The sequence below is a fragment of the Pan paniscus genome, chromosome 10 (genome assembly GCF_029289425.2).
Source record: "Pan paniscus chromosome 10, NHGRI_mPanPan1-v2.0_pri, whole genome shotgun sequence".
NCBI classification, from domain to species: domain Eukaryota; kingdom Metazoa; phylum Chordata; class Mammalia; order Primates; family Hominidae; genus Pan; species Pan paniscus.
Genome location: NC_073259.2, coordinates 109,970,191 through 109,997,579, shown reverse-complemented (window position 1 = coordinate 109,997,579; position 27,389 = coordinate 109,970,191). Strand labels below are relative to the sequence as shown.

Below are 27,389 nucleotides of genomic sequence, written 5' to 3'. Positions count from 1 at the left end.
CAAATGGATCTGGAATCATCTCCCAGATAAATCTACTTCATAGTAGTAGCCAAGTGACATTTTCTAATTTAACAGCAAAACAAATTACTGGGCCGGGCGCAGTGGCTCACGCCTGTAGTCCCAGCACTTTGGGAGGTTGAGGCAGGCAGATCACGAGGTCAGGAGATTGAGACCATCCTGGCTAACACAGTGAAACCCCGTCTCTACTAAAACACAAAAAATTAGCTGGGCGTGGTGGTGGGCGCCTGTAGTCCCAGTTACTCGGGAGGCTGAGGCAGGAGAATCCCTTGAACCCAGGAGGCAGAGGTTGCAGTGAGCCGAGATCGCGCCACTGCACTCCAGCCTGGGCAACAGAAAGAGACTCCATCTCAAAAAAAGAAAAACAAATTTTAAAATAAATATTTCATTTCATTTAACTATTTCAGCCATGAGGTACAAGGAAATGCAAGTTCATGGAAATTAGAAATAATACCAAAATCCGAATAAGACCGGGTTTAGAGGTCGCATGGAATCTGCTGAATATGGTTGTCTGGAGTGATTTTTTTGGCCTTCTCAGTTTGCCAAGACAGGTGTACCATTTGGTCTAGCCCATGTAACAATTTTCTGTGGTAACTGTCCAGGTTGAAGATAGTTGTCATAGAATGGTGATGCCGAGACAACTGAAATGTTTACAGTACACAAAGAAGAAGAGTCAACATTACCAGGCGATACAGACTATTTATTATGAAACTAACTGGTAAAGCAGAGTAAATCCCATTCTATATTATAGCACTACAAACATCCTTAGTCATTCCTTCATTTGTTCATTCATTCATCCATGCATTCAGTGAGTATTTCTTAAGCTCCTACAGTGTACCAGGAGGCACTCTGTTCATTGTGGCATTACAAAGATAAAGATTAAGGCACGTACTCTGCCCTCAAGGAGCTCCCAATCTAATTGTGCAGAGAGATGTGAAAATGAACCATGAGACTCCATCGTGACGAGTGCCGAGAACAAAAGTCTGCTCGAAGTGAGGCAGAAGTATGGATTCATTCCACCACAGGTCCCATGGGAAAGGTATGTGGCATTTCTCCTCCTCTTCAGAATAACGAATGCTTGACATAGCTTTCGTCACTATCTTTCAGTTCCAGTGTTACAAGGGGGATCCCCAGCACTACAATGAGTCACAGTGAACCCAGAAATGATTAGCATTCTCTTTATTTATTTATTTATTTATTTATTTATTTATTTTTGAGACAGGGTCTCACTCTGTTGCCCAGACTGGAGTGCATTGGCATGGCTCACTGCAGCCTCCACCTCCTGGGCTCAGGTGATTCTCCCACCTCAGCCTCCCAAGTAACTAGGACTACAGGCATGCCACCGCACTTGGCTAATTTTTGTATTTTTGTTGTAGAGATGGGATTTTGCCATGTTTCCCAGTCTGGTCTCGAAGTCCCAGGCTCAAGCAATCCTCCTGCCTAGGCCTCCCAAAGTGCTGGGAATACAGGTGTGAGCCACCACAGCCAGCCAGCATTCTTTTTTTTTTTTTTTTTTTTTTTTCTTTTTTTTTTTTTTCTTCTTTTTTATTGATCATTCTTGGGTGTTTCTCGCAGAGGGGGATTTGGCAGGGTCACAGGACAATAGTGGAGGGAAGGTCAGCAGATAAACAAGTGAACAAAGTTCTCTGGTTTTCCTAGGCAGAGGACCCTGCGGCCTTCCGCAGTGTTTGTGTCCCTGGGTACTTGAGATTAAGGAGTGGTGATGACTCTTAATGAACACAGCATTCTTAATGTTTTCTTACAAAGGTGTTTCTGTCAAACTCTTCCATTCACTTAAAGAAAACCATGTATGATGCGTCTTAAAGAAAGCATGCTTACATTTGCCTTTTATTGCCAGATTTCTCTACTTGGCTTTATTAAAGGGCCCAAATGGCAGTGGTAGGGGTGTCGGACGTGTTCTAATAACATATGCTAAACACATAGAGGGGAGGCAGCTTGTCATTGCAGAGGTACCTGCCACTGAGCCTCACCCCTTTACTCACCCAACAAATAGTTAATGAGGAGCTATCCCAAACTCCCTACACCCCCATGCCCTCTGAAGCTGTCTACATGGGCTGCTCTGCCCTTGGCATGTGCCCTTGAGGGCTGATCCCACTTGGCCACACATGAGTTTATGCTCTAGGATTTGAAAGAGAGAATTCCTGCTCTTCACCTTTCAAGCCTAAGCCTTAACATTTCAAGGGCTGCTTCTTCCTCTGGAATAACTTGCTTTTTATTGGTCATTCATGATTTGGGTGAAAAGATGGAGTCTGTAGTTCTTGCTTAACACAAAGGGCTTGACTTATATTTCCTATAGGGTTGTGGGACATCCAGCCACAGGCATGAAGAGGAGGAGCAAATAAACAGCACCCTGAACCCAGAAGTTCTTCTTGGCTGCCCCCTTCTCCATTCTTCTTGTCTCGCTCTTGGGCCTTTCTTCTCTTTGCCACATTTACTGGCATGAAATGAATTTGAGATGTGAGCTTCAGTTCTGAGTCAGACTATTTATCAAGTTGTGCCAGCAACAATAAAGGATGGTTTTCACCTGACTTGCTGAAACCATTCCACCTGGAATTACACCCACTATGAATGGGCAATTAGCAGCAAGAGCAAAAGGTGCGACCTCATGAGCAGGGAGAAACAAGGTGGCAGAATTTCAAAACCAAGGTCTTCCGTATTCACTTAGAGTTACTGTACATGGTGGTATAAAGGCCTCCCAGTAGAAGCACTTTGTTTAGTTCGGCTAAAAATCAGAGTATCTTAGTGTTAATGTATCAACTAAATCTTCATTATTTGGGTATATGATCTTTATAAATTGAATTTTATAAATGCTCTCATGATAAAAAAAATTATACAGTTCATTCATTAAGAATAAAATTTACAAATGAATATCCCCTGATTTCACTTTGTAATAAATGTACTGAACCTGAATTACTCATTTAGTGTATTTCCATAAATCGCACACAAATAAAAAAAAATGACAGAATCTGTACAAAAATAAGAGCTCTCCATTTTTTGTAACACCTTATTTTTTCTGTATATGAATTTGTTAATATAAAAAAATCTACTTAGAAAATTATAAAAACATCACTACAGTGTCATGAGGCTGTACATTCTCTGGGAAACACATCTTTAGAAATACAACTATTAGGAACTCGTAATGAAATTCAAGTCCTGGATGTGCTGCAGATGCATCCCAATAATCAGGGTGGCCTCAAAACCCTGTCTGTCCTCTGTAGCACTTTTAGAAATGGCCTGCGACATTCACTGAGTGAGACTGAATTCTTCCTTCTTCAAATATCACCATTGATTTCTGTGGATATCCTTAGGGTGACACTCTATTTTTAAAAATGAAAGAGAAAGGTTTAAAAGAAGTTAAACAATCCCAGCATTGACAATGACATTTCCAACAGCTCTGCACCACCTAAGGAATGATCTCACTATTGTTTGTGCTATGCTTGAGTCAGGTCCTAAAGAATTTTCTTGGCTTTCTATATCCTTTGAGCTAATAATTCACTTGTTTCAAAATGTAAGATTTTTCCTGTGGACAAATCTGATATAGTCCCATCTTCTATCTGCTTTGGGAATGTTTTTTGAACAACACACTTTTATTTTTTATTTATTCATTTATTTATTTATTTAGAGACAGAGTCTCGCTCTTGTTGCCCAGGCTGGAGTGGAATGGCATGATCTCAGCTCATGACAACCTCCGCCTCCCAGGTTCAAGTGATTCTCCTGCCTCAGCCTCCTGAGTAGCTGGGAATACAGGCATGTGCCACCACCCCCAGCTAATTTTGTATTTTTAGTAGAGACAGGGTTTCTCCATGTTGGTCAGGCTGGTCTCGAACTCCTGACCTCAGGTGATCTGCCCGCCTCAGCCTCCCAAAGTGCTGGGATTACAGACGTGAACCACCACACCTGGCATACTTTTATTTTTAAAAAAGATATATTTACTTTGTATTATTTGGAACTAGTAAGTGAGACCTCCTAAAAGAAAACAACCAGGATACATGACTATTAACATCAAACAGCAGAGGACATATGAAAATCTCATTGGTGGGAGAGCTATTAAAGATGCCTCCCATTGGGAATAAGCTAACACATGAAGTTGCACAGTCCTTACAGATTTTTCTCAAACACATTAAGGATAAAAAGAAAGTGCTCTTTTTAAAAATGCAAAATGTCTTCTGCAAATTTTTACTAATCCTAATTGTCCGCAATTTAAAACATTTGAATTGATAAACACCTACCTGGAAATCTTGGATGAAAGTTAGGAAGTAGAAAATAAAACCAAAGGCCACTGTCCATTCACAGATCGCACTCACTACGTGATATACATAATCCTAATGCAATAATAAAGAAACAGAATTTAGCCGAAAAAGACTCACTTTAATGTACATACTGAAATACAATGAGGAGTTTCAACCAAAGGAAAAAGCTGTCCAGTGAGCATAAGTCAGAACTTTGAGGATATACGGTAAGCACAACCACGTTACTAAGTGTCAGGGCACCTGCCCACTGAGAATGCGAAGGCAGGTATTCCAAAGTTCTTTCTGGCTCGCACAAACTCTTGTTTTAAGATTTAGTTTGTCACTTCAAAAGGTAGACTAAGGACTGCAAAATGGCTGAGACTGGGAAGCAAATTTGGACTCAACAGAAGAAAGAAATTTCCATACAAGGCATGACTTGGTCTCGCTCTGCTGAGAATCCCTAAGTGTAAGGGCATGCTTAACAAGCACTCTCGCAGTTGTTCCAAAGAAAGTGTGTACACATCTAGATGAACTTGGCCAACTAGTCCCCTAGGTTTCGTGTTTCCCTGTTTATATAGAAATGATCATTCAGGAAATAGTTCTGCTTAACATCCTAAGGTAAATACAGCTACAAAGAAAATGCTAATAATGGACATCCACATGTTAACTGTATATCTTCTTGGAGGCAAGAATGGGAGAATGGAAGCCAAGGAGAATGGCTTCAATCAGATGTTCCAAACTCAGTTGCCTATGGAGGCCAGAAAATTAACAATAATAAATAAAACTGATGGTTGTGAAAAGAGAGGGAAGTTAGGGAGCCCACGCCTCATCAGCTCAATTCCATGGGAAAATAATACACTAGTGTTGCTTTCAAAGGGGTTTAAAAAAAAAAAAACGTGTTTGCGTGTGCGTGTGTGTGCGTGTGTGTGTCTGTGCGTCTTTGGATGTGTCTGTGTGTGATATCTCCTGATTTTTCAGTGCTGGAAACTAATTTTAAAACTCTGTTGCAATGGCTCACACCTGTAATCTCAGCACTTTGGAAGGCTGAGGCAGGAGGATCACTTGAGCCCAGGAGTTTGAGACCAGCCTGGGCAACATAACGAGACAAAAAAAAATTAGCTGGGCGCGGTGGCCTGCGCCTGCAGTCCCAGCTACTTGGGAGACTGAACTGGGAGGATCACTTGAGCCTGGGGGATAGAGGTTGCAGTGAACCATGATTGCGTCACTCTACTCCAACCTGGGTGACAGAGTGAGACTCTGTCTCAAAAATAATAATAATAATGAAATAAAAATAAATAAAACTCTGAGTCAAATATGCATGTCTGCATTCTGATGTTAGCTCACATGCCAAATGAGGCCTGGGGACTGTCAGTGTGCCCCCTCTGATTTCCTACGTCACTTTCTGCTCTGCTGAAATGAGGAACTACCCCTAACTCCCTACACCCCCATGCCCTCCGAAGCTGCATACATGGGCTGCTCTTCCCTTGGCATGTGCTGTTGAGGGCTGATCCCACTGCTCTTCTACCCCAAACTGCTGTAGGCTACAAGGGTAAGTAAATGTGCTGGATCACAGGGCAGCTCCATGGTGACAGTTGTTTTCTTTGATCCTGTTTTCATCCAGACAGATCGAGTGGAGGCACACCAAGCCCTCTGAGCGTCACTCTTCACTCTCCTTGTCATGGTCACACTCACCCACTGTTTTCATGCTAGGTCACACCGAGGAGGACCTGACCAGCCTACAGTAGGAGGTACAGAACAGAGGCTTCCTCCTTCTGGTACCAGTACCAGGGGACCTGCCACATCCCGTATCATTCCTGAACAAGGAAGATGGCTTCTAAAAATAAAGGCAGAACTTTGGGGGGAATTTCTTAAGCATAATATTAATGAAAGTACATGGAACCAAGAGTCCTGAATGCAGGCAAAGCCCTAATATCCTTGCTATGTGAAATGAGATAGTGACATTATAATTCTCACCTCCCCCTACCAAGTAAGTCACTGCATATAAATGTGCTGTGAAAGCTGTAAAGCACTACACAGAAGTTTGAGGCAGTACCTAAATGATTATTCAGTGAATTAATGTAAAGGGAAATTTTTTACATCCTTTGATATTAGGAACAGGAGGAAATGCAAGAGTGGCACAGTCATTTATGGAGTGAATAGAAAACCATGTGCTTTTCACATTTTTAAGATAGAAAGTGGAATACAACAGATTTTTAACTGCCTGGGAATATACTTCGATAAGCCCTTCCCAGCAGCGGGTTTGTGATAGAAGGTCTCCCCCGAGTGGCTGAAAAGTAAAGTACACCTGAACTGCTCCGCTATGCGGTCTCACTTTCGGAAAGAGGTTCTCTCCAATGGAAAGAGGAACTGAACCCCCTTCGCATGATGGGGCTAATTCCCCATATATAAGAAAGAAAAAAACCCTGCCTTTTGCCTAGGTCTAACCTATTGACGAATTTGACCATTTTAAGGTTAGATTTTAAAGAAGCCTTTTTTTTTTTTTTTTTGAGATGGAGTCTCACTCTTGTTGCACAGGCTGGAGTGCATTGGCGTGATCTCGGCTCACTGCAGCCTCCAACTCTCCAACTCCTGGGTACAAGCGATTCTCCTGCCTCAGCCTCCCAAGTAGCTGGGACTACAGGTGTGTGCCATTACACCAAATTTTTTTTTTTTTTTTTTAGTACAGACAGGGTTTCGCCATATTGGCCAGGCTAGTCTTGAACTCTAGCCTCAAGTGATCCACCCGCCTTGGCCTCCCAAAGTGTTGGAATTACAGGCCTGAGCCACCGCACCCGGCCAAGAAGCACTTTTTGATCTCCTGTCTGGATCATTCTCTTCCTCACCATCTTCTGTCTCTCTCTTGTCTTGGCAGGCTTCCATTACCTGCCAGAGTTCTCCATATTGGGAAATCCTGCTGTCTCCTCTAGCCACCCTGGTGTTCCTCCTTTACCTCTTACCTCCAGTCCAGAACAGGACTCAATAAACATTTGGTTGACAGCTGAATGAATGAACCATCCCTCTCACTATTTAACTTCTTGCCATTGGCTTCTAACCTCGGCGTTTTACTGAAACTACTTTTTGACAAACATCACTGACTCCCTTATTGCCCAAATTGAGGGACTTCATTCCTAAAGGCTATTCAGCTGCATATGCCATAGTTAGCCATTTCCCTTGCCTTTGAAAAATGTCCTTTAGTCTCTGGGATCGTATCTCCTCTCATTCCATCATTAGGATTAATTGCTATTGCTTCTGCATTTCCACAATGTGTTGTCTGAAGTCCAGTTCAGCATTTTTTTATTCTTCAAAGTATTACATTTAGCCATTGACAACTGGCTGTTTGCCCCTCTGAACTATAAAATCCCTCAGGATCCTCTATCCCATGGCCACCCTGCCCTCTATAATCTTTCACAGTCTTGCATGTGGTAGGGACTCATCAATGAGGTCTACCATACAGCACAAGTCTAGTTCTTCTCTCTGGTCCATGATCCCTTTACTTCTCCTTTGCTGGAGGTATTCTTCCACCTGCTCCTTGGGGGAAAGAATCCTCTGTCTCTCACTAACTCTCTTCTTTCCTGGGGCATCCTTGATTCTCCTGTAAGGCATCTAGATGAACCACTACTACAGGTATCTAACAGGATGGGTTGATCTCAATGTCAAACATTTGGTTCCATGTGTTCTGATGCTTGGTCCAAAATGTCCTGGTCTACCCCACACTCTAACAACTCTACCCTACACTCTGACGACTCCCAGTCCCACCAGAAGTCTAGGCCCACCGGAGTGCAAGTGATCCTTCCACCTCAGCTTCCCAAGTAGCTGGGACTACAGGCGCATGCCACAACGTCTGGCTAATTTTTGTAGAGACAGGGTCTTACTGTGTTACCCTGACTGGTCTTGATCTCCTGGACTCAAGCAATCCTCCTGCCTCAGCCTCCCAAAGTGCTGGGATTACAGGCATGAACCACAGCACCTGGCCTAGGCCCATGTTTCTAACCTCGATATCTCATCATATCCTCAGAGTCATCAACTCTAACCAAACTCATCCACTTCCACCTACTAAATTATTTATCCCTGTTAGGGGCCTTATTTCTGGTCAAGGGAATAAATTCTTTGGTTCACCTAAGATAAAAACTTAGAAGTCATCTTTGATTCATCATGCCACTTCATTCTTGTGTTAATCATTTGCCAACACCCATCAGATTTCCCCTATTTGAAATGTGAACTAGTAGAACTGCCTTCTCCTTGTCCTCCTAATGCCAAGCTCTCCAAGCCATCCCAGGCATTGCTTCTGTCTAACACTCATCTAATAATACTCTTTCTATTTGCTTTACCGTTCGAAAGTCTGCAGGTTGGGCGTGGTGGTTCACGCCTGTAATCCCAGCACTTTAGGAGGCCAAGGAGGGCAGATCACGAGGTGCAGAGATCAAGACCATCCTGGCTAACACGGTGAAATCCCGTCTCTACTAAAAATACAAAAACTAGCTGGGCATGGTGGTGCACGCCTGTAATCCCAGCTAGTGCCTGTAATCCCAGCTATTTGGGAGGCTGAGACAGGAGAATTGCTTGAACCTGAGAGGCAGAGGTTGCAGTGAGCCGAGATCGCGCCATTGCACTCCAGCCTAGGCAACAAGGGCGAAACTCCGTCTCAAAAAAAAAAAAAGTCTTCAAAGTCTTACTCTGGTCACCTAGGCCAAGTACAAGCCTCTCTGCCTGCCTCTTACAGCTACTACACCCTTGCACAGTTATCCCCGGCTGCAGTGATTTCTCACTCTATCCTGAAATGAACTATCCACCACACTGGAGCTGGTATCGTCCTCTCTACTTAACATTCCACGCTCCCTTTCACCACCAAACACCTTCATTCACACTGTCCCTCTACCCTCTTTTACTAAAGATAGATAGTTGAAGTGTTTAAGAAAGAAATTAAAGGCCAGGTGCGGTGGCTCACACCTGTAATCCCAGCATTTTGGGAGGCCGAGGTGGGCAGATCACAAGGTCAGGAGATCGAGACCATCCTGGCTAACACGGTGAAACCCCATCTCTACTAAAAATACAAAAAAGTAGCCGGGGGTGGTGGCAGGCGCCTATAGTCCCAGCTACTCAGGAGGCTGAGGCAGGAGAATGGCGTGAACCCGGGAGGCGGAGCATGCACTGAGCCAAGATTGTGCCACTGCACTCCGGCCTGGGCGGCAGAACGAGACTCTGTCTCAAAAAAAAAAAAAAAAGAAAGAAAGAAAAGGAAGAAATTAGAGGGACGGGTGCGGCGGGTCACGCCTATAATCCCAGCACTTTGGGAGGCCGAGACGGGGGGATCACTTGAGGCCAGGAGCTCCAAACCAGCCTGGTCAACATGGGAAAAACCCTGTCTCTACTAAAAATACAAAAATTAGCCAGGCATGTGGTGCACGCCTGTGGTCCCAGCTACTCGGGAGGCTGAGGCACAAGAATCACTTGAACCCAGGAGGCAAAGGTTGCAGTGAGCTGAGATCACGCCACTTCACTCCAGCCTGGGTGACAGAGCGAGACTCTGTCTCAGAAAAGAACAAAACAAAACCAAAAATTAGCTGGGCCTTGTGGCAGGTGCCTGTAGTCCCAGCTACTTGGGAGACTGAGGCAGGAGAATCGCTTGAGCCTGGGACGCAGAGGTTGCAGTAAGCTGAGATTGTACCACTGCACTCCAGCCTGGGCAACACAGCAAGACTGTGTCTCAAAAAAAAAAAAAAAAGAAGAAGAAGAAAGAAAGAAATTAGGAACTCAAAATTTTGAAAATACTTCCAGGAAGCATTTGGAATTACCCTGATAGCTAATTACTACATACTGCCAAATGATTGGACAGTAAATTGATTACATGCCATATTTATTTGACATTTTGCAACTTGTTCTAAGGAACGGCAGTGATCTTCCCTACGCCTAGCCTGGCCACAAGCTCACATAACCACGTCCGACAACCACATTCACAACAACTTAAATGTTACCTTTTCTCTTGGATTCCACTCCAGCTTGGTTATGGAAATTAGTGAAGCACAGACAATCACTGAAAGAAGTAAACAGTTAAGGAAACTACAGCACACAACAGTTCCTTTAATGTTAAGACTACATTATTCTCCTAATAACATAATCATTATACGGTGTTAAAATGTTAATACCAACATTTCTATCATCAATTAAAATGTTAATACCAACATTTCTACAATCAAACCAGTTATATTAGCTTCTTATAAACTCAAACTTCAAATTCAATGATGAGAGTTAAATCACAACACGGAAATACCTTCGCAATAGTTTTCCAGTGTGTATAGTAAAATTTATTAAAACTTGTCACTACATTTTGCACAACCCTACATGTTTCTGGATCTTCCCATTTAAACTAGCTGTTTAAATTCGGTCAAAATGACTGACGCAGCAGTCCAGGATGGTTCTTTTTGAGTACTTCCCACTGAATAAAAATACTTTTTCCCTAAAATACTATTTTCCTTTCCTTGTTTTTTTTTTTTTTTTTTTTGAGACGTACTCTCGCTCTGTCACCCAGGCTGGAGTGCAATGGCGCGATCTCGGCTCACTGCAACCTCCACCTCCTGGGTTCAAGCATTCTCCTGCCTCAGCCTCCTGAATAGCTGGGATTACAAGCACCCACCACCATGCCCGGCTAATTTTTTGTATTTTTAGTAGAGACGGTGTTTCTCCATGTTGGTCTGGCTGGTCTTGAACTCCTGACCTCAGGTGATCTGCCCACCTCGGCCTCCCAAAGTGCTGGGATTACAGGCATGAGCCACCGTGCCCGGCCTGAAACACTATTTCCAAGTTAACAGCTTTAAGGAAAATTTTAAATTCCAAAGTGCCAAGGCTCATATACAAAAACAAGCTACAGAAACTCAAACTATTATCTTTAAAAAACAGACTTCTGTTGGGTAATTGGGTATAAGGTGAGCCCTTCCTTCCTGGACCAAAGATCTGGCAAATCAAAGAGATTCGCCCCATATCAGACTTCAGGGATGACTGACACATGCCTACAGTCCAGCCTAATAATGCCAGGGGCTGAGGCTCCTATCTTCCACTGGCAATACTTTCTGCATGAAGGCAGTGATAACCATTTTGATTGAACTTAGAATGCAAAAGAGAAAGCTAGAGAGAAATGGGATGCTCTAAAAAGTCTGCAAAATATTAGAAATTCAAAATGTTAGGCCGGGCGCAGTGGCTCACGCCTGTAATCCCAGCACTTTTGGAGGCTGAGGCGGGCGAATCACCTGAGGTCAGGAGTTCGAGACTAGTCTGACCAACATGGTGAAACCCAGTCTCTACTAAAAACACAAAAATTAGCTGGGCATGGTGGCGTGCACCTGTAATCCCAGCTACCTGGGAGGCTGAAGCAGGAGAATCGCTAGAACCTGGGAGGTGGCAGTGAGCTGAGTTTGCACCACTGCACTCCCACCTGGGCAACAGGGTGAGACTCTGTCTCAAAAAAAAAAAAAAAAAATGTTGAGCCAAGGAAAGTTTAGAGCCTCCTCTGAATTCAGAGTCAGCGTCATCTCTCTTAACTCCAACCCCCCCGCAAATTGTGCAGAGTTTAATGCTTCTGATTCTCAAAATAAAAGAAGTAGAGAGCACAGAAGATTCTCTGATCATTTCATCACCTCACATCTGTTTCTAATAGTTTAAAAGCCTCTTAATTCTTTCGTTTATTTATTCTTAGCTCCATCTTCAGTGCACCAGGTACCATTCTGGTCTGGGGGTGGGAGAAGGGAAAACTTGGTCTCAGCTCTCAGAAATATCACAACTTTGTTGGACCAGACCCAGAGAACGTACCATAGTAGACAGAAAAGAACTGGGTACAGCAATGACTGTAAGGGAAAATTATTAATTCAGAATGGAATGGGAGAAAGCTTCATTCAGTGAAACTTAATGTAAGTTGTGAAGTTTAAGGAGCTCTCTAGAGCAGCACCATCCCAAAGAAATATGTGTAATTTTTAATTTTCTAATATCCAAATTTATTTATTTATTTATGTATTTGAGATGGAGTCTCGCTCTGTCACTCAGGCTGGAGTGCAGTGGCGTGATCTCAGCTCACCTGCAACCTCCACCTCCTGGGTTCAAGCGATTCTCCTGCCTCAGCCTCCTCAGCAGCTGGGATTACAGGTGCCCACCACCACACCTGGCTAGTTTTTCTATTTTTAGTAGAGATGGGGTTTCACCACGTTAGCCAGGCTGGTCTCGAACTCCTGACCTCAAATGATCTGCCCACCTCGGCCTCCCAAAATGCTGGGATTACAGGCGTGCCTGACCCCTAACTTAATTTTAATAATATATCTTATCTAACCCGACACATAAAAATATTGTCAATATAAGATATACATAATATGCAAAACATATCTTATATATTGATAAACAACATACATCTTATTTAACTCAATATATCAAATAATATTGCTGATGATATTATCATTTCAATGTGTAATAATATAAAAAATTATTGAGATATTTTACTTCTGTTTCTTATCAAATCCTTGAAATCAGGTATATGTTTTACATTTAGGACACATCTCAATCTGGACTAGCCACATTTCAAGTATGCAAAAGCCACATGTGGGTACCCTGTTGAACCAACAGCTCTAGCAAGACAAAGTGGAGGAGGATAATCCAGCCAAGTAGAGATCAGTTAAAAACAGAGGACAACAAACAACCAAGCCTAAGGGAGAAGCCGTAAAAACAAGGATGAAGAACTAGGAGGTCTCAGATCATGGGTCTGATGCAGAGGAACCTGGACTTTATGCTGTTGGTGAGTTCTGCGAAGGCTTTCAGAAGCTTTAGAAGCCCGGTGCAAGACAGATAATTCATCAGGAAAGGTTTAGAAGCAGGATTCTAACGTCTGCCTCACTAGGTGCCTCGGTTTCTTCGGTAGTCAAATGAGGCTATTATACAGAAATACTGCAGTAAGAAGAAACCAGGGCATTTTAAAGATGCTTTCAACTCTTTTTTTTTGAGACGGAGTCTCACTCTGTCACCTGGGCTGGAGTGCAGTGGCACAATCTTGGCTCACTGTAACCTCCCACTCCTGGTTCAAGCGATTCTCCTGCTTCAGCCTCCCAAGTAGCTGGGACTAAAGGCATACGCCACCACGCTTGGCTAATTTTTGTAACTTTAGTAGAGATGAGGTTTCACCATGTTGGCCAGGTTGGTCTCGAACTCCTGACCTCAAGTGATCCACCTGCCTCGGCCTCCCAACGTGCTGGGATTACAGGTGTGAGTCACCGCACCCAGCCTATTTAAAGATGCTGTCAATTCTTTGTAAGGAAATATAAATACCACGTTAATGTTTAAGACAGAAGATCTTTTTGTGTGGATGAATTCATTCAAGTTAATCTGACATAGGGTTATAACCCCTTTCTGTGTGGGGCTGCTTCCTGTTGGCATGACTTATAATAAGAACTTCCTAGAGGCCAGGCACAGTGGCTCACACCTGTAATCCCAGCACTTTGGGAGGCTGAGGCGGGTGGATCACCTGAGTTCAGGAGTTTGACACCAGCCTGGCCAACATGGTGAAACCCCCGTCTCTACTAAAAATATGAAAAGTAGCCGGGCGTGGTGGTGAGCACCTGTAATACCAGCTACTAGGGAGGCTGAGGCAGGAGAATTGCTTGAACCCGGGAGGCGGAGGTTGCAGTGAGCGGAGATCGCACCATTGCACTCCAGCCTGGGTGACAGAGCAAGACTCTGTCTCAAAAAAAAAAAAAACTTCCTAGAAATGAGAATTATTAGTAAGTGAAACTCTGAGGCCTGAAATGCTTATTTTGCAAAAACTCTCTGACTTTGATATCTAGGGATCTGTTTCCGAAGTTGGAAGCAAGGGAAGGTTTCCTGCATCAAGAAACTTTGCTTGTAACACTACAACCACTATTATGAATTTTACAACTAACACAAGATAAAAAGTTGAAGGAGATATATTCAAAGAGAAAGTGTTCCTTTAACCTATAAGTAAGACAAGGAATTTGAGAAGCAACTATCTTAGGAACAAGGGTATATATTTTGTTGGTAAACTTCTCGGTACTAGGATTTGGCTACTCTGTGCTTGGAAATTTTGTAATTAAAAATGTCCTTCCCCAAGATGGAAGAAAACCCAAAATCATACTTAGACTTCACATTTTGTAGTTTCTATTTTAGAAAAGAAACACAAAGCTTAATATTTAGAAGCAAGTGATGTGTTTTCACTCCATCTTGCCCACTTTATACCGTAACTCAACCCAGACTAACAAAATTGCCGCCGATAACATAGTTCCGATTTTCCTACAATCTGACATTAGTCATCAATGTTTAATGACCCTGAAGCTTTCTCTGATATGACTACAGATGGTATTTTGAAAGATGGGGAATTCTGCAACTCTTTAAGATCACGGCTTTTTTTCTTTGTTAAATACTTCATTAAAGAAAAGAAAAAGGGAAAGAAAAAGCTTTCGTTTCCTCTAAATCAGAATCTACAAGCATGCTAAATTTATATTTTCATTTCCTTTCAGATTGCTGAGTTAGAAAATAAAATGGATTTCATTTTGAAAATGAAATCAGTGACTATAAAAAGAAAAGGCTAAACATTTAAATTTACTCAGTAATAAGTGATCTAGAGCTTTTTAGAAATTTCTTCACATGAATGAGTAAATCAAACTGTCTTGCCACCTACGTGCAGGGAGGGGGGAGAGTTTAGCCTTGAGGGACTTTGTGGGGCTATTACTTTGAGTACAATATCAATATTTGGTGTCTTTAGCCAAGCACTACAAAGAAAAATAAATATTTTCATATGGCTCATGAAACTGGCCCTGTGAGAAGGAAAGTAAACAGAGACTAAAGTGTTCCTACATTTTCCACCCTTCTTTCATACCTTTCTTCCCCGCAAAGAGACTTTTGATCTAACTAGACAATGTTGAGACATTTTCTCAATGATCTACACTTTTTTTTTTTTTTTTTTTGAGACAGAGTTTCGCTCTTGTTGCCCAGGCTGGAGTGCAATGGTGTGATCTGAGCTCACCGCAACCTCCATCTCTCGGGTTCAAGCGATTCTCCTGCCTCAGCCTCCCAAGTAGCTGGGATTACAGGCATGTGCCACCATGCCCGACTAATTTTGTATTTTTAGTAAAGACAGGGTTTCTCCATGTTGGTCAGGCTGGTCTTGAACTCTCAACCTCAGGTGATCCACCCACCTGAGCCTCCCAAAGTGCTGGGATTACAGGCGTGAGCCACTACGCCCAGCTTGATCTACACTTTTATCCCAATTGTTTTTCTGAAAAAATGTGGAAACTTGGTTGTTATACTTTGCTTTTTTTTTTTTTTTTTTTTTTTTTTTTGGTTGTGGGGAAGGGAAGTGTCAAGCTTTGCTAAGACACCGTGACAAAGATCCTTTGCTTGGCTGAACTTTAGTCAAGCTCCTGAAACTTCTCCTAGGTCCATCTGTGCACTTCCTTGTAAGATCCAGTTTTAGCAAAGAACCCTGGCTAAGTCAGTTTAGCAAGGACCCCCCACCCTCATATCTGATCACACTCAATATCTGATTGGGTTCCTCCTCCTCCACCCTTCCCAGGTGATGTCTGATCACATGGCCAGTACTCAATAAGAATCCTGTTAGGTTGGTTTGGCCAGAATTCCCCCTCATCCTTGAGGTTTCCTTTTAGTACTTTTCCATTCACTGACCTCATCCTACTCCTTGGCTATAAATTCGCACTTGCCAATGCTGTATTCAGAGTTGAGCCCAATCTCTCTGCCCTGCTGTCAGAACTCATTGCAGTGGTCCCTATAAAGTCTTCATTACCCTTCTTTAACAAGTGTCATTGCATGTTTTATTCCTTTAACAAGGCACAAATGTGAAAAAGGATACTGGGGATGACAGCTGCGCAAGAAACGGCAGAGATGACCATCCGTATGTGGCATGTCGAGAGACTGTTCCACTGGGGACATGATTTGTAAGAGATGATGGACTGTAGGAGCGTGTACACGACACCACAGACAAAGGCCAAAAGAGCGCCCCCGTCATGAACCACTGGCACAGCTAACTCCTGGAGAAAAAGTCATAAATGTGTGTTACTCTGGGTGGGTTTGTCAACATCGAGCCGCAAGCACTCTCACTCTGGGCTGCTTTGAGCCATTGGTCATCACAGATGCACCACTTCTTGGAAAATGTGGCTGTTTAACTACCAAAAGAAAAGCCCTCCAGGTGCTGAAATTAATGCCAAAAAGTTGGTTGTTCCACAGCCAACCTGGGCTCATGGGACAAGGAAAGGAGGTCTGCCTTACAGGTGGGAGGGTTGAGTATGGCGGGCTTCAGAGTCTGGTACACCTGGATTAAAAGTCCTGACTCCACCATGAGGCTCTGTGACCTTACTGCAAAGCCTCGATTTCTGTATCTAAAAATGGGCATAATCATCTCAGTCTTGCATGTTTGCAGTGAAGATTATAGGATACATATCATATACAATTTTCTTTTTTTGTTGTTGTTGTTTTTGAGACAGAGTTTCACTCTTGCTGCCCAGGCTGGAGTGCAGTGACATGAACTCGGCTCACTGCAACCTCTGCCACCCAGGTTCAAGCAATTCTCCTGTCTCAGCTTCCCAAGTAGTTGGGATTACAGGCACGTGCCACCACGCCCGGCTAATTTTTGTATTTTTAGTAGAGACAGGGTTTCGCCATGTTGGCCAGGCTGGTCTCGAACTCCTGATCTCGTGATCCGTCCACCTCGGCCTCCCAAAGTGCTGGGATTACAGGCATGAGCCACCGCACCCAACCCTGCCTTTTTTGTTACAGAAATTTTTGTTTGATGTCATCAATAAACTTCGGTATGATATGATTGAAAAAAAAAACCAAAGTACGTGACTCGTTCCATGATGGTGCCAAGGGTGGTTTGGGGTTTTTAGGCTCCCTGCTCCCTGATAATCTCTACTCATCCCTCCCAAGGCACCTCAAATGAACACACCATCTAAGTAAAACCACTGCTTTTGTTATGCAAATGCAGCTTCTTCCTTTTTCTTCTTTTTTTTTTTTTGAGACAGGGTCTCACTCCATCGCTTAGGTGGGAGTGCAGTGGCATGATCATAACTCACTGCAGCCTTGAATTCCCAGGCTCAAGAGATCCTCCCAGCCCAGCAAGTAGCTGGGACTACAGGCACATGCCACCACACCCAGTTCTGGCTAATTTTTTTTCAAAGGCAGCTTCTAAACAAGTTCCCTGTCCCCGCCATCCTGTAACCAGCCATTTCAACCAGAAGGTAGCCCCTGTGCCAGTCTAGGCAGAAAGTTGGTGCAGACCCTATACACACTACACACTCAAAATGCACCTCACCTTCGGCTCCCTTCTTTTCTTTTCTTTTTTTTTTTTTTTTTTTTTTTTTTTGAGGCAGAGTCTTGCTCTGTCACCCAGGCTGGAGTGCAGTGATGAGATCTCAGCTCATTGCAACCTCCACCTCCCGGGTTCAAGCGATTCTCATGCCCCAGCCTCCCGAGTAGTTGGGATTACAGGCATGCACCACCACACTGAGCTAATTTTTCTGTTTTCAGTAGAGACGGGGGTTTCTCCATGTTGGCCAGGCTGGTCTCGAACTTATGACCTCAGGTGATCCACCCACCTCAGCCTTCCAAAGTGCTCAGATTATAGGCATGAGCCACCACGCCCAGCCTCGGCTCCTTTCAAATGTGCACTGGGCACAACCTTCCAGTCGAGGAACATTTAGATGGAACCACTGGGTCTTGACTTAAGCTTGAACATGCAAGCTTTGCAAAGGGCAAGTTAAAGTGTTGTCCAGGAGAGCCTGGTTTTGGCCACAGGCCACCCCTTGGCCTCAGCTCACGGTGAACACACTCTTCCCCCAGCTTCCCTCTGACCTGGGCTTCCCCAGCACAATATTTGCCATCCAGACAGTTCAACCTCAAGCTGGAGCACAAATGAACTGATATTAAATTTTCATTCACCACATAAGAAAGGGAGGTGCAGAAAAAAAAAAAAAGACCTTTTAACTTATTTCTAAGGAAATGTATTTCTTAGTATCAAACCTAGAAATAAGGGGAGAAATTGATTACATGATTGGTGTTATATTCAAATATGACTGCACTGACTCTGCAATACATCATATAGTTTCTGTATACCTAAGATACCTTGCATGGGCCAGGTACTGTGGCTCACGCCTGTAATCCCAGCACTTTGGGAGGCTGAGGCAGGTGGATTACAAGGTCAGGACTTTGAGACCAGCCTCGCCAACGTGGTGAAACCGCGTATCTACTAAAAATACAAAAATTAGGCAGGCGTGGTGGCGCGTGCCTGTAATCCCAGCTACCAGGGAGACTGAGGCAGGAGAATTACTGGACCCCAGGAGGTGGAGACTGCAGTAAGCCGAGATTGTGCCACTGAACTACAGTCTGGGAGACAGAGCGAGACTCCATCTCAAAAAATAAATAAATAAATAAATAAATAAATAAATAAAATCAGATGGGCATGATGGTGTGTGCCTGTAGTCCCAGCTACTTGGGAGGCTGAGGTGGCAGAATCACTTGAGCTTGGGAGACCAAGGCTGCAGTGAGCTATGATAGCACCACTGCACTCTAGTCTGGGCAACAGAGTGAGACCTTGTCTCAAAAAATAAAATAAAAATAAATAAAAGACTGGGCACAGTGGCTTATGTCTGTAAACTCATCACTTTGGGAGGCCAAGGCAGGTGTATCACTTGAGCTCAGGAGTTCAAGACCAACCTGGACAATGTGGTGAAACACTGTCTCTACAAAAACTACAAAAATTTGTTGGGCATGATGGCATGAACCTGTAGGTTTAGCTACTCAGGAGGCTGAGGTGGGAGGATTGCTTGAGCTCACAAGGCAGAGATTGCAGTGAGCCATGATCACACCACTGCACTCCAGCCTGAGCAACAGATCAAGACCCTGTCTCAAAAAATAAAGGTAAAAATACAAATACAAATAAATAAATAAATAAGATTCCTAACATAGGCATATAGATTCAGGGAAGTTATATATGAAAAATAAAATACGACAGGGTATGGTGGCTTGTGTTTGTAATCCCAACATTTTGGGAGGTGGAGATGGGAGGATCACATGAGGCCAGGAGTTGAAGAACAGCCTCAGAAACATAGCAAGACCCCATCTCTACAAAAGTGAAAATAAGAATTAGCTGGGCATGGTGATGCACCCATAGTCTCAGCTACTCAAGAGACTGAGACAGGAGGAGTTCAAGGCTTAGTCTAAGCGTTCAAGGTTACAGTGAGCTATGGTTGTGCTATTGCACTCCAGCTTAGGTGAAGGAGCGAGACCCTTCCTCAACCAATCAATCAAAAAAGCAGGGAAATGATTTTTAGATCAGACATGAATTTTCGATAAAGTTAAAACCCGGCACTCTTTCTGGATTGCTTTTTAGAAACTCTCTTGGTAATTTAAAAGGTAATAACAACAGAGAGGGAGAGAGAGAGAGAATAGTTTAATAAAGCTCTATCAGCCAGGCGCGGTGGCTCACGCCTGTAATCCCAGCACTTTGGGAGGCTGAGGCAGGTGGATCACGAGGTCAGGAGATCAAGACCATCCTGGCTAATGTGGTGAAACCCCGTCTCTACTAAAAATACAAAAAATTAGCCGGGCGTGGTGGCGGGCGCCTGTAGTCCCAGCTACTTGGGAGGCTGAGGCAGGAGAATGGCGTGAACTCGGGAGGCAGAGCTTGTAGTGAGCCGAGATTGCGCCACTGCACTCCAGCCTGGGTGACAGAGCGAGACTCTGTCTCAAAAAAACAAAAAAACAAACAAACAAAAAACAAACCCTAAAGCTCTATCACTCAGCTTCAAAAAAAAAAAAAAAAGAATACGTGAATACTGACAGGGTTAAACCTTGGAAAGTTTGTTTTCTAAAAAGGAAACTTTAAAAGTTTTTATTTTTAATTGACAAATAATAATTGTTTATAGGCTGGGCACGATGGCTCACACCTCACAGCACTTCAGGAGGCCAAGGTGGGAGGATCACCTGAGGTCAGGAGTTCAAGACATGCCTGGCCAACATGGCGAAACGCCATCTCTACTAAAAAAATACAAAAATCAGCTGGGCATGGTGCCAGGTGCCTGTGATACCATCTGCTCGGGAGGCTGAAGCAGGAATAATTGCTTGAACCTGAGAGGCGGAGGTTGCAGTGAGCCGAGATCGCGCCACTGCACTGCAGCCTGGGCAACAGAGAGAGACTCTGTCTCAAAAAATAATAATAATTGTTCATATTTATGAGGCTTATAGGTGTGTGTGTGTGTGTGTATGTGTGTGTGTGTTTCCAGAGGCACGGTCTCCCTGTGTTGCCCTATGTTGCCCAGACTAGTCTCAAACTCCTGGGCTAAAGCATTCCTCCTGCCTTGGCTTCCCTAAGTGCTGGGATTACAGGTATGAGCCACCACACCTGGCTGTAGATGTTTTGATGTATGTTTACACTGTGGAATGATTAAATCAAGGTAATTAACATATCAATCACCTCACATACTTATTCATTTTTTTTGTGATGAGAACATTTAAAATCTACTGTTTTAGCAACTTTGAAATATACAATACACTATTATTAACTATAGTCACCATGCTGTGCAGTAATAGATCTCCAGAATTATTAATTCAGTCTAACTGAAACTTGGTACCCTTTGACCAATAACTCCTCGCTCCTCATCTTCCTCTTCATTCCTGTAACACCATTCTACTCTCTCCTGTAAGTTTGATTTTCTTAGATTCCACATATAAGTGACAGCATTCAGTATTTGTCCCTCTGTGACTGGCTTATTTCACTTAGCATAAGGTCCTCCAGGTTCATCCATGTTGCCACAAATGACAGAATTTCAAAAAGAAAACTTTCTGAGGGAAAATAAAGTATTGACAGAAGTTAGTGAGGACACACCAAAAAGTAGCCATCTCACCCACCCATTTGGGAAAAAGATTATCTGTGAAATTCTCAAAAATGTGATTTATTGCAACTCAAGAAAAATCACCATGGCTGGGCACGGTGGCTCATGCCTGTAATCCCAGCACTTTGGGAGGCCAAGGCAGGCAGATCACTTGAGTTCAAGACCAGCCTGGCCAACATGGTGAAACCCTATCTCTACTAAAAATACAAAAATTAGCTGGACATGGTGGTGGGTGCTTGTAATCCCAGCTACTCGGGAGGCTGAGGCATGAGAATCACTTGAACCCGGGGCGGAGGTTGCAGTGAACCGAGATCACGCCACTACACTCTAGCCTGGGCGCCAGAGCAAGACTCTGTCTCTACAAAAAAAGAAAAAAAAAAGAGGCAGTCACACTCTCTCTTGCCCACACATCTCAAAATCATCTTGAGTTAGCTCAAGTTGGTTTGCTCCTGATATGACGAAAATGAATTACAGGATACCAAACAAGGAAGTTGTAAAGATACAGTTATCGGAACAATGACAAGTCAAACACTTTGCTCCTTGGGAAGTTAAGATTCTATTTCTGGTTTTTGTGAAGATTTAATCACATCATTGAAGACTTAAGGGGAACCAAAAGTTGAAATTATTTAACCATCTAAGTTTTCTTCTTAAAGTCAGCCCTTAAATGGTTTAAAAACTGACATCTGTATCTCTCATGATGTGGTTATTCAGAGGATAAAGTGATATATCTATACTAGCCCCCATTAAACCATAACCACACTGTACTAGACAAATTATACCACTCTAGGTCTTCCTTTTTAAATTTTCTGTGTGTGTGCTTCCTGATGGTAGAACTATGCATCGTGTACTTGGTTTTTTTTGTCACAGATATATCTTCATGTTAGCATTGAGGATAGCTCTCACAGGCTCTAGGAAGATGACTTCAATTCAAAGCTCGCCTCTGCCATGCATTATTCAACTGATCTTAGGCAAGTATTAACCTCTCTAGGCCTCCATTTTACCATTGATAAATGGGGAAAATAATAGTGCCTATCTTACAAGGCTTTTATTATAATTGTATGGTTAAAATATGGAATATTTTCTTAAACATGTGTCACAGGAAAATTTCAATAAATGTTTGTTGTTATGAAAAACAAAATGCATACTGTCATAAAAATATAAAGAAATGTCACCGGGAGCCTCCTCTTTGAATACCAGAGGTTTACATGGTAGAATTGGTAAACACATACAAATATTTTCACACTCTTAACAAAATCATCACAGTAGCTGAAGTAGCTCTCCCAACACATCAAACCACATCAATGACAACATGGAGCAATGCAAAGCCCAAGGCCTCCTCTGAATCACACACTCTCATAATCATGCAAATGTGCACCCCATTTTTCCCAAGTATCAGAACTCACTTTCAAATGCTTTTTTTTTTTTTTTTTTGAGATAGAGTCTCGCTCTGTCAAGTGCAGTGGCACAATCTCGGCTCACTGCAACCTCCACCTTCCAGGTTCAAACAATTCTCCTGCCTCAGCTTCCTGAGTAGCTGGGATTACAGGCATGTGACGCCACGCCTGGCTAATTTTGTATTTTTAGTAGAAATGAGGCTTCACCATGTTGGCCAGGCTGGTCTTGAACTCCTGGTCTTATGATCCACCTCAGTTTCCCAAAGTGCTGGGATTACAGGTGTGAGCCACCACACCTGGCCCTGATTTCCAAATGTTAAAGGTTTCTAAAAAGCAAACTAACCCACTTATTGTAAACTCATCAAGCATTTAATGGCTATAATGGCATAAGTGTGCCTCTTGCATTTCTGCTGCTCTCTTCAGACACATACACTCCACCACTCCTCATAACTGAAAAAGCTCCAGGTTATACCTGAAAATTGGCGACAATGCCCATTCCGAAACATCCCACCAATCCAAGCACTAAAGACACCAAGTTAAAAACAGGAGTGCTGAAATAGCAGGTTTGATTTTGCTTCTGTACTATTTTATATCTTGTATACATCGTGGCTGCACCTGAAAAAGAAGAGAACTTTGATGAATGTTCATAATTTGATGTCTTTAGGATGAAAAACAGGAGCAGCTTTGTATCACTTTTTAAAAATGTACTGATTGCAAGTCTCCCCACTTTCCCACCCCTGTCCCTCCTGACTCCATCTTACTCTCTCCCCAGCATGAACAGACACACACACACACATACACACACACACACACACACCCCTTGGCTGTTGTCCTTTTCATGTAAATGCTATTATAGTACATGTATTACTCTGTGACTTGCTTTTTCCATTTAACAGTGTACCATGGAGATCTTTTCAAGCAAGTACAAACAGATCTACTTCATTGTTTTCAGGGATCTTATCATGGTCTGTGGTATGAGATACTATATTTATTCCTCATTCTCCTAAGAATGAATTTCTACATTGTTTCCATGTTTTTCCTGCTACAAACAACACTCCATGAATATCCTTGTATATAAATCTTTGGGTTTCTGAAAGACCAGTTCCTAGAAGTAATATTACTGGGTCAAAAAACCATGCACAATTAGAAACACCTCCAAATTGCTCCAGCCCGTTGACGATTTAGACTCCCACCAGCAGAATTTGCGAGCAATTGTGTATGCCCTTGCCTTTTTAATTCTGTCAGTCTAATAAATGAAAATCCAACCTGTTGGGTTAGTTTGCATTTCTCTGATCATTAGCAAGATTTAGCAACTTTCAGTATATCTACTGGTCATTTGCATTTCTTCTTCTGAGAAATGCATGTTTACAATTTTCTTTTTATTCTTCTCTTGGGCTTGTCGATATCTAATTTGTAGTTACTTTTTACACATTATGTCCATTAGTCTATTATCTGCTATAAATATTACAAATTTTCTTCTGCTCTGCTATTTGTCTTTTAACATTGTATCTTGTATCTTACATCATTTGAAAGTTTTAATTTTTAATCTACTCATATCTATCAATTCTTCTGCGTTTTGTGTTTCTATTCCAAGGTTTAAAAAACATTCTCCTGTAATTTAATTATTGCATAGTTTTGCTTTTCATGTTTATTAAATTGCAATTGGTTTTTGTGTATGATGTGAGGAGGATAGTAAAGGTATGTTTTTCCAAATAGCTAGTCAATTAACCAAATACCATTTGTTGTAATTTGGCAATAAAATGTAGCCTCCATGAGAGCAGGGCTCTTGTCTGTTTTGTTGGCTGTTGTAACCTCAACACTAAGTCATAAACAAGCACAAACCCTATCATATAGTACATACTTAGTAAATGTTGAATAAATAAATAGCTACCATAATTTTAGATACATATTCCCTTTAACTCAGCAAATTTATCTTATAGAAAAACTCACACAAATATGCAAAGATATATTTAAAAGATGTTCACTTCAACATTAGAATTACAAAATACCAGAAATAGCCTAAATGTTGGACAATAGGGAACTGATTAAATAAATGATAATACATCCTTGTGAAAGATATCATGCATGTGTGGAAAGGATAAAGTAGATGTGTATATATTTACATAGTATGACGGCCATAATCTATTCCTGAATTTTTAAAAAGCAGGCTAAAAACTAATAACTTATCATAAGTCTTTTTTTTTTTTTTTTTTTTTTTTTGTGGAGACAGGGACTTGCTCTGTCACCTGGGTGGGAGTGCAGCGGCACAGTCATGGTTCACTGCAGCCTTGACCTCCTGGGCTCAGGCAATTCTTCCACTTTATCCTTCCAAGTAGCTGGGACTACAGGCACACATCACCACACCCAGCTAACTTCTTTTTTCTTTCTTTCTTTCTTTTTTAACTTTTTGTAGAGATGAGATCTCACTACATTGCCCAGGCTGGTCTTGAACTCCTGGGCTCAACAGATCCTCCTGCTTCAGCCTCCCAAAATGCTAGAATTACAGGCATGAGCTCACATAGACTATTTCAAATGAATATATTTATGTCAGTTTCTGCTTTATTCAGAAGCAAAAGCCGTATTTATCACTTGCTGTGATAAAATAATCTCTCTGTTTTCCAAGTCTGGATTCTTGGCAAGGATGGTGTAAGAGGGCACTGGGATTGACTGACTCCATATTGCTACTTCCCCTTGCTCACCTCCAAAACTTTAGGAGGACTACAAATGGTGATGCGGTGAAACTTTCCTGCTACCAAGTAGGATGAACAAATTCCAAAATGCCAAGTCACTAAGTAGGGTCAGCATCACTGTCCCTTCTCACACTGTACCAGTAGAGAGGAACAGAAAGCGTTGGTTACAAGATAGGCCCTTGGCAAACACTTGATTGTTTGGGGGGAGATTATAGAAGGACTAAGAGAAAATGCCCCACATCTGATATCTATATACTTGGATCACCTTATAGAAGACTGAGCTTTACATTAATTATACAATAGTTGTAATTAATATGCATTACATTAATTGGCTTATGACAAGGTTGTACCCTATCATCTGCATCTTAGGTACATCTGAGGAACTGAAAAGAAAAATCATACTATTCCTTGCTCCACCTGTCCCCTTTCTCTAACAGGTAAGATAATGCCTTTGTCAATGGTCCTCAAACTTTAGTGAGAAACCAAGTCCCCTAGAGTGCTTGTTTACAACCCATCTTCAGGAACCCACACTCCCAAAGGTTCTGGTTGAGTAGCATGGCCCAGGAACCTGCATTTTACGAGAACTCCAGGTGACTTCTCATCAGCTTGCCTTCAGAATACACTTTGAGAAACTTAGCTTACGCATTGGGTGTCTTTGGCTTACATAAGTGTCTTGACCATAAATCAACACTTTTAAAAACTAAATTGCACTTAAAATCCGTTCCAGAAGTTTGGTATTTAAAACCACCTACAGCAAATCCTGTTACAAATTACTAATTAAAGTATAGTTCTCTAATAAAGCCATAATTTTTTATATCTTTTAACTTCAGTTTCTCAAAATAGGACAAAAATCTAGCTGCAAAGACTGTGCTTTTAAAAAAATTATACACAAGGCCGTGTGCAGTGGCTCACACCTGTAAGTTCAGCACTTTGAGAGGCCAAGGCAGGTGGATCACTGAAGCCCGGGAGCTCAAGGCCAGCCTGGCAACATGGTGAAACCCCATCTCTACAAAAAAACTACAAAAAATTAGCTGGGCGTGGTGGTGTGTGCCTGTAGTACCAGCTACTCCGGAGGCTGAGGTGGGAGGACTGCTTGAGCCTGGCAGGTTGAGGCTGCAGTGAGCCGTGATCACACCACTGCACTCCAGCCTGGATGACAGAGACCCTGTCTCAGAAAAAATAAATAAAATAAAATAAAAATTATATGAAAACTACAAATGACACATCAACTTCACTTGGAATTGTGAGCTTTTCAATTATTTATAATAATTATTGCGTACTTACCAAGAAATGCAGAGAAGTTTATCATAAACCCAAAAATACCACTCTCTGGAGGTGTTGTTCCCGTATCACTGGCAAAGGGAAGAAATGTCCAAATTATTAGAAAGAAATTCTGTCCAGACCTCTGGGAAGACACGTAATTGGCAAGTTTTATATTCTGTTTCTTTTAGGTGTTCAGCCACTTTGAATTCCAAAGATTTGGCCTGATTTTGTTCTAAAGTATTTTCATTTTGGCTCTGAAAAATCTAAAATTTATTTTTATACCATGAGAGATTCCATAGTAAAAAGCCAGAAAATGTTTAAAATGAATGGTGCTGCCATTTTTCAAATGATCAAACCCACTAACCTTGGTATGTGTTCATTCTCAGTGAAGAATGACTACTTTGAAAAAGAAAAAAAAAACAAAAAAAAGATCTAAAATCATGTTTGAGGCCGGGTGCAGTGGCTCACACCTGTAATCCCAGCACTTTGGGAGGTGGAGGTGGGAGGATCACCTGAGGTCAGGAGTTCAAGACCAGCCTGGCCAACATGGTAAAACCCCCATCTCTACTAAAAATACAAAAATTAGCCCAGCGTGGTGGCAGGTGCCTGTAGTCCCAACTACTTGGGAGGCTGAAGCAGGAAAATCTCTTGAACCAGGGAGGCGGAGGTTATGGTGAGCCGAGATCATGCCACTGCATTCAAGCCTGGGCAACAGAGCAAGACTCGGTCTCAAAAAAAAAAAAAAAAAAAATCGCGTTTGAAAATTCTAATATTGGCATGTTAAATACACATAAACACATCACTTTATTTTCTAATAATTGAGATTTTATTATCTGCTGAAAATATTATGATAAAAATCTGAGGCCGGTCACGGTGGCTTACGCCTGT

General features: G+C 42.3%; 1 protein-coding gene across 3 annotated transcripts in view; it reads right to left on the bottom strand.

The window, feature by feature from the left end:
• Nucleotides 1-697: 697 nt before the first annotated feature.
• The window catches only part of DRAM1 (DNA damage regulated autophagy modulator 1), a 50,003-nt gene continuing 23,311 nt past the window's right edge, over nucleotides 698-27,389 (bottom strand). The window contains exons 2-7 of one of the 3 annotated variants that reach the window (XM_003832579.5): nucleotides 26,523-26,590; nucleotides 23,021-23,163; nucleotides 16,120-16,297; nucleotides 10,241-10,299; nucleotides 4,269-4,361; nucleotides 698-3,356 (exon numbers count right to left, since the gene is read on the bottom strand). In XM_003832579.5, the coding sequence (XP_003832627.1) occupies nucleotides 3,312-3,356; nucleotides 4,269-4,361; nucleotides 10,241-10,299; nucleotides 16,120-16,297; nucleotides 23,021-23,163; nucleotides 26,523-26,590 (586 nt within the window). In that variant the 3' untranslated portion in view covers nucleotides 698-3,311. Of the gene's footprint in view, nucleotides 3,357-4,268; nucleotides 4,362-10,240; nucleotides 10,300-16,119; nucleotides 16,298-23,020; nucleotides 23,164-26,522; nucleotides 26,591-27,389 lie in introns of those variants that run through there. The other 2 variants (XM_034934347.3, XR_010108951.1) reach the window with 2 other exon arrangements.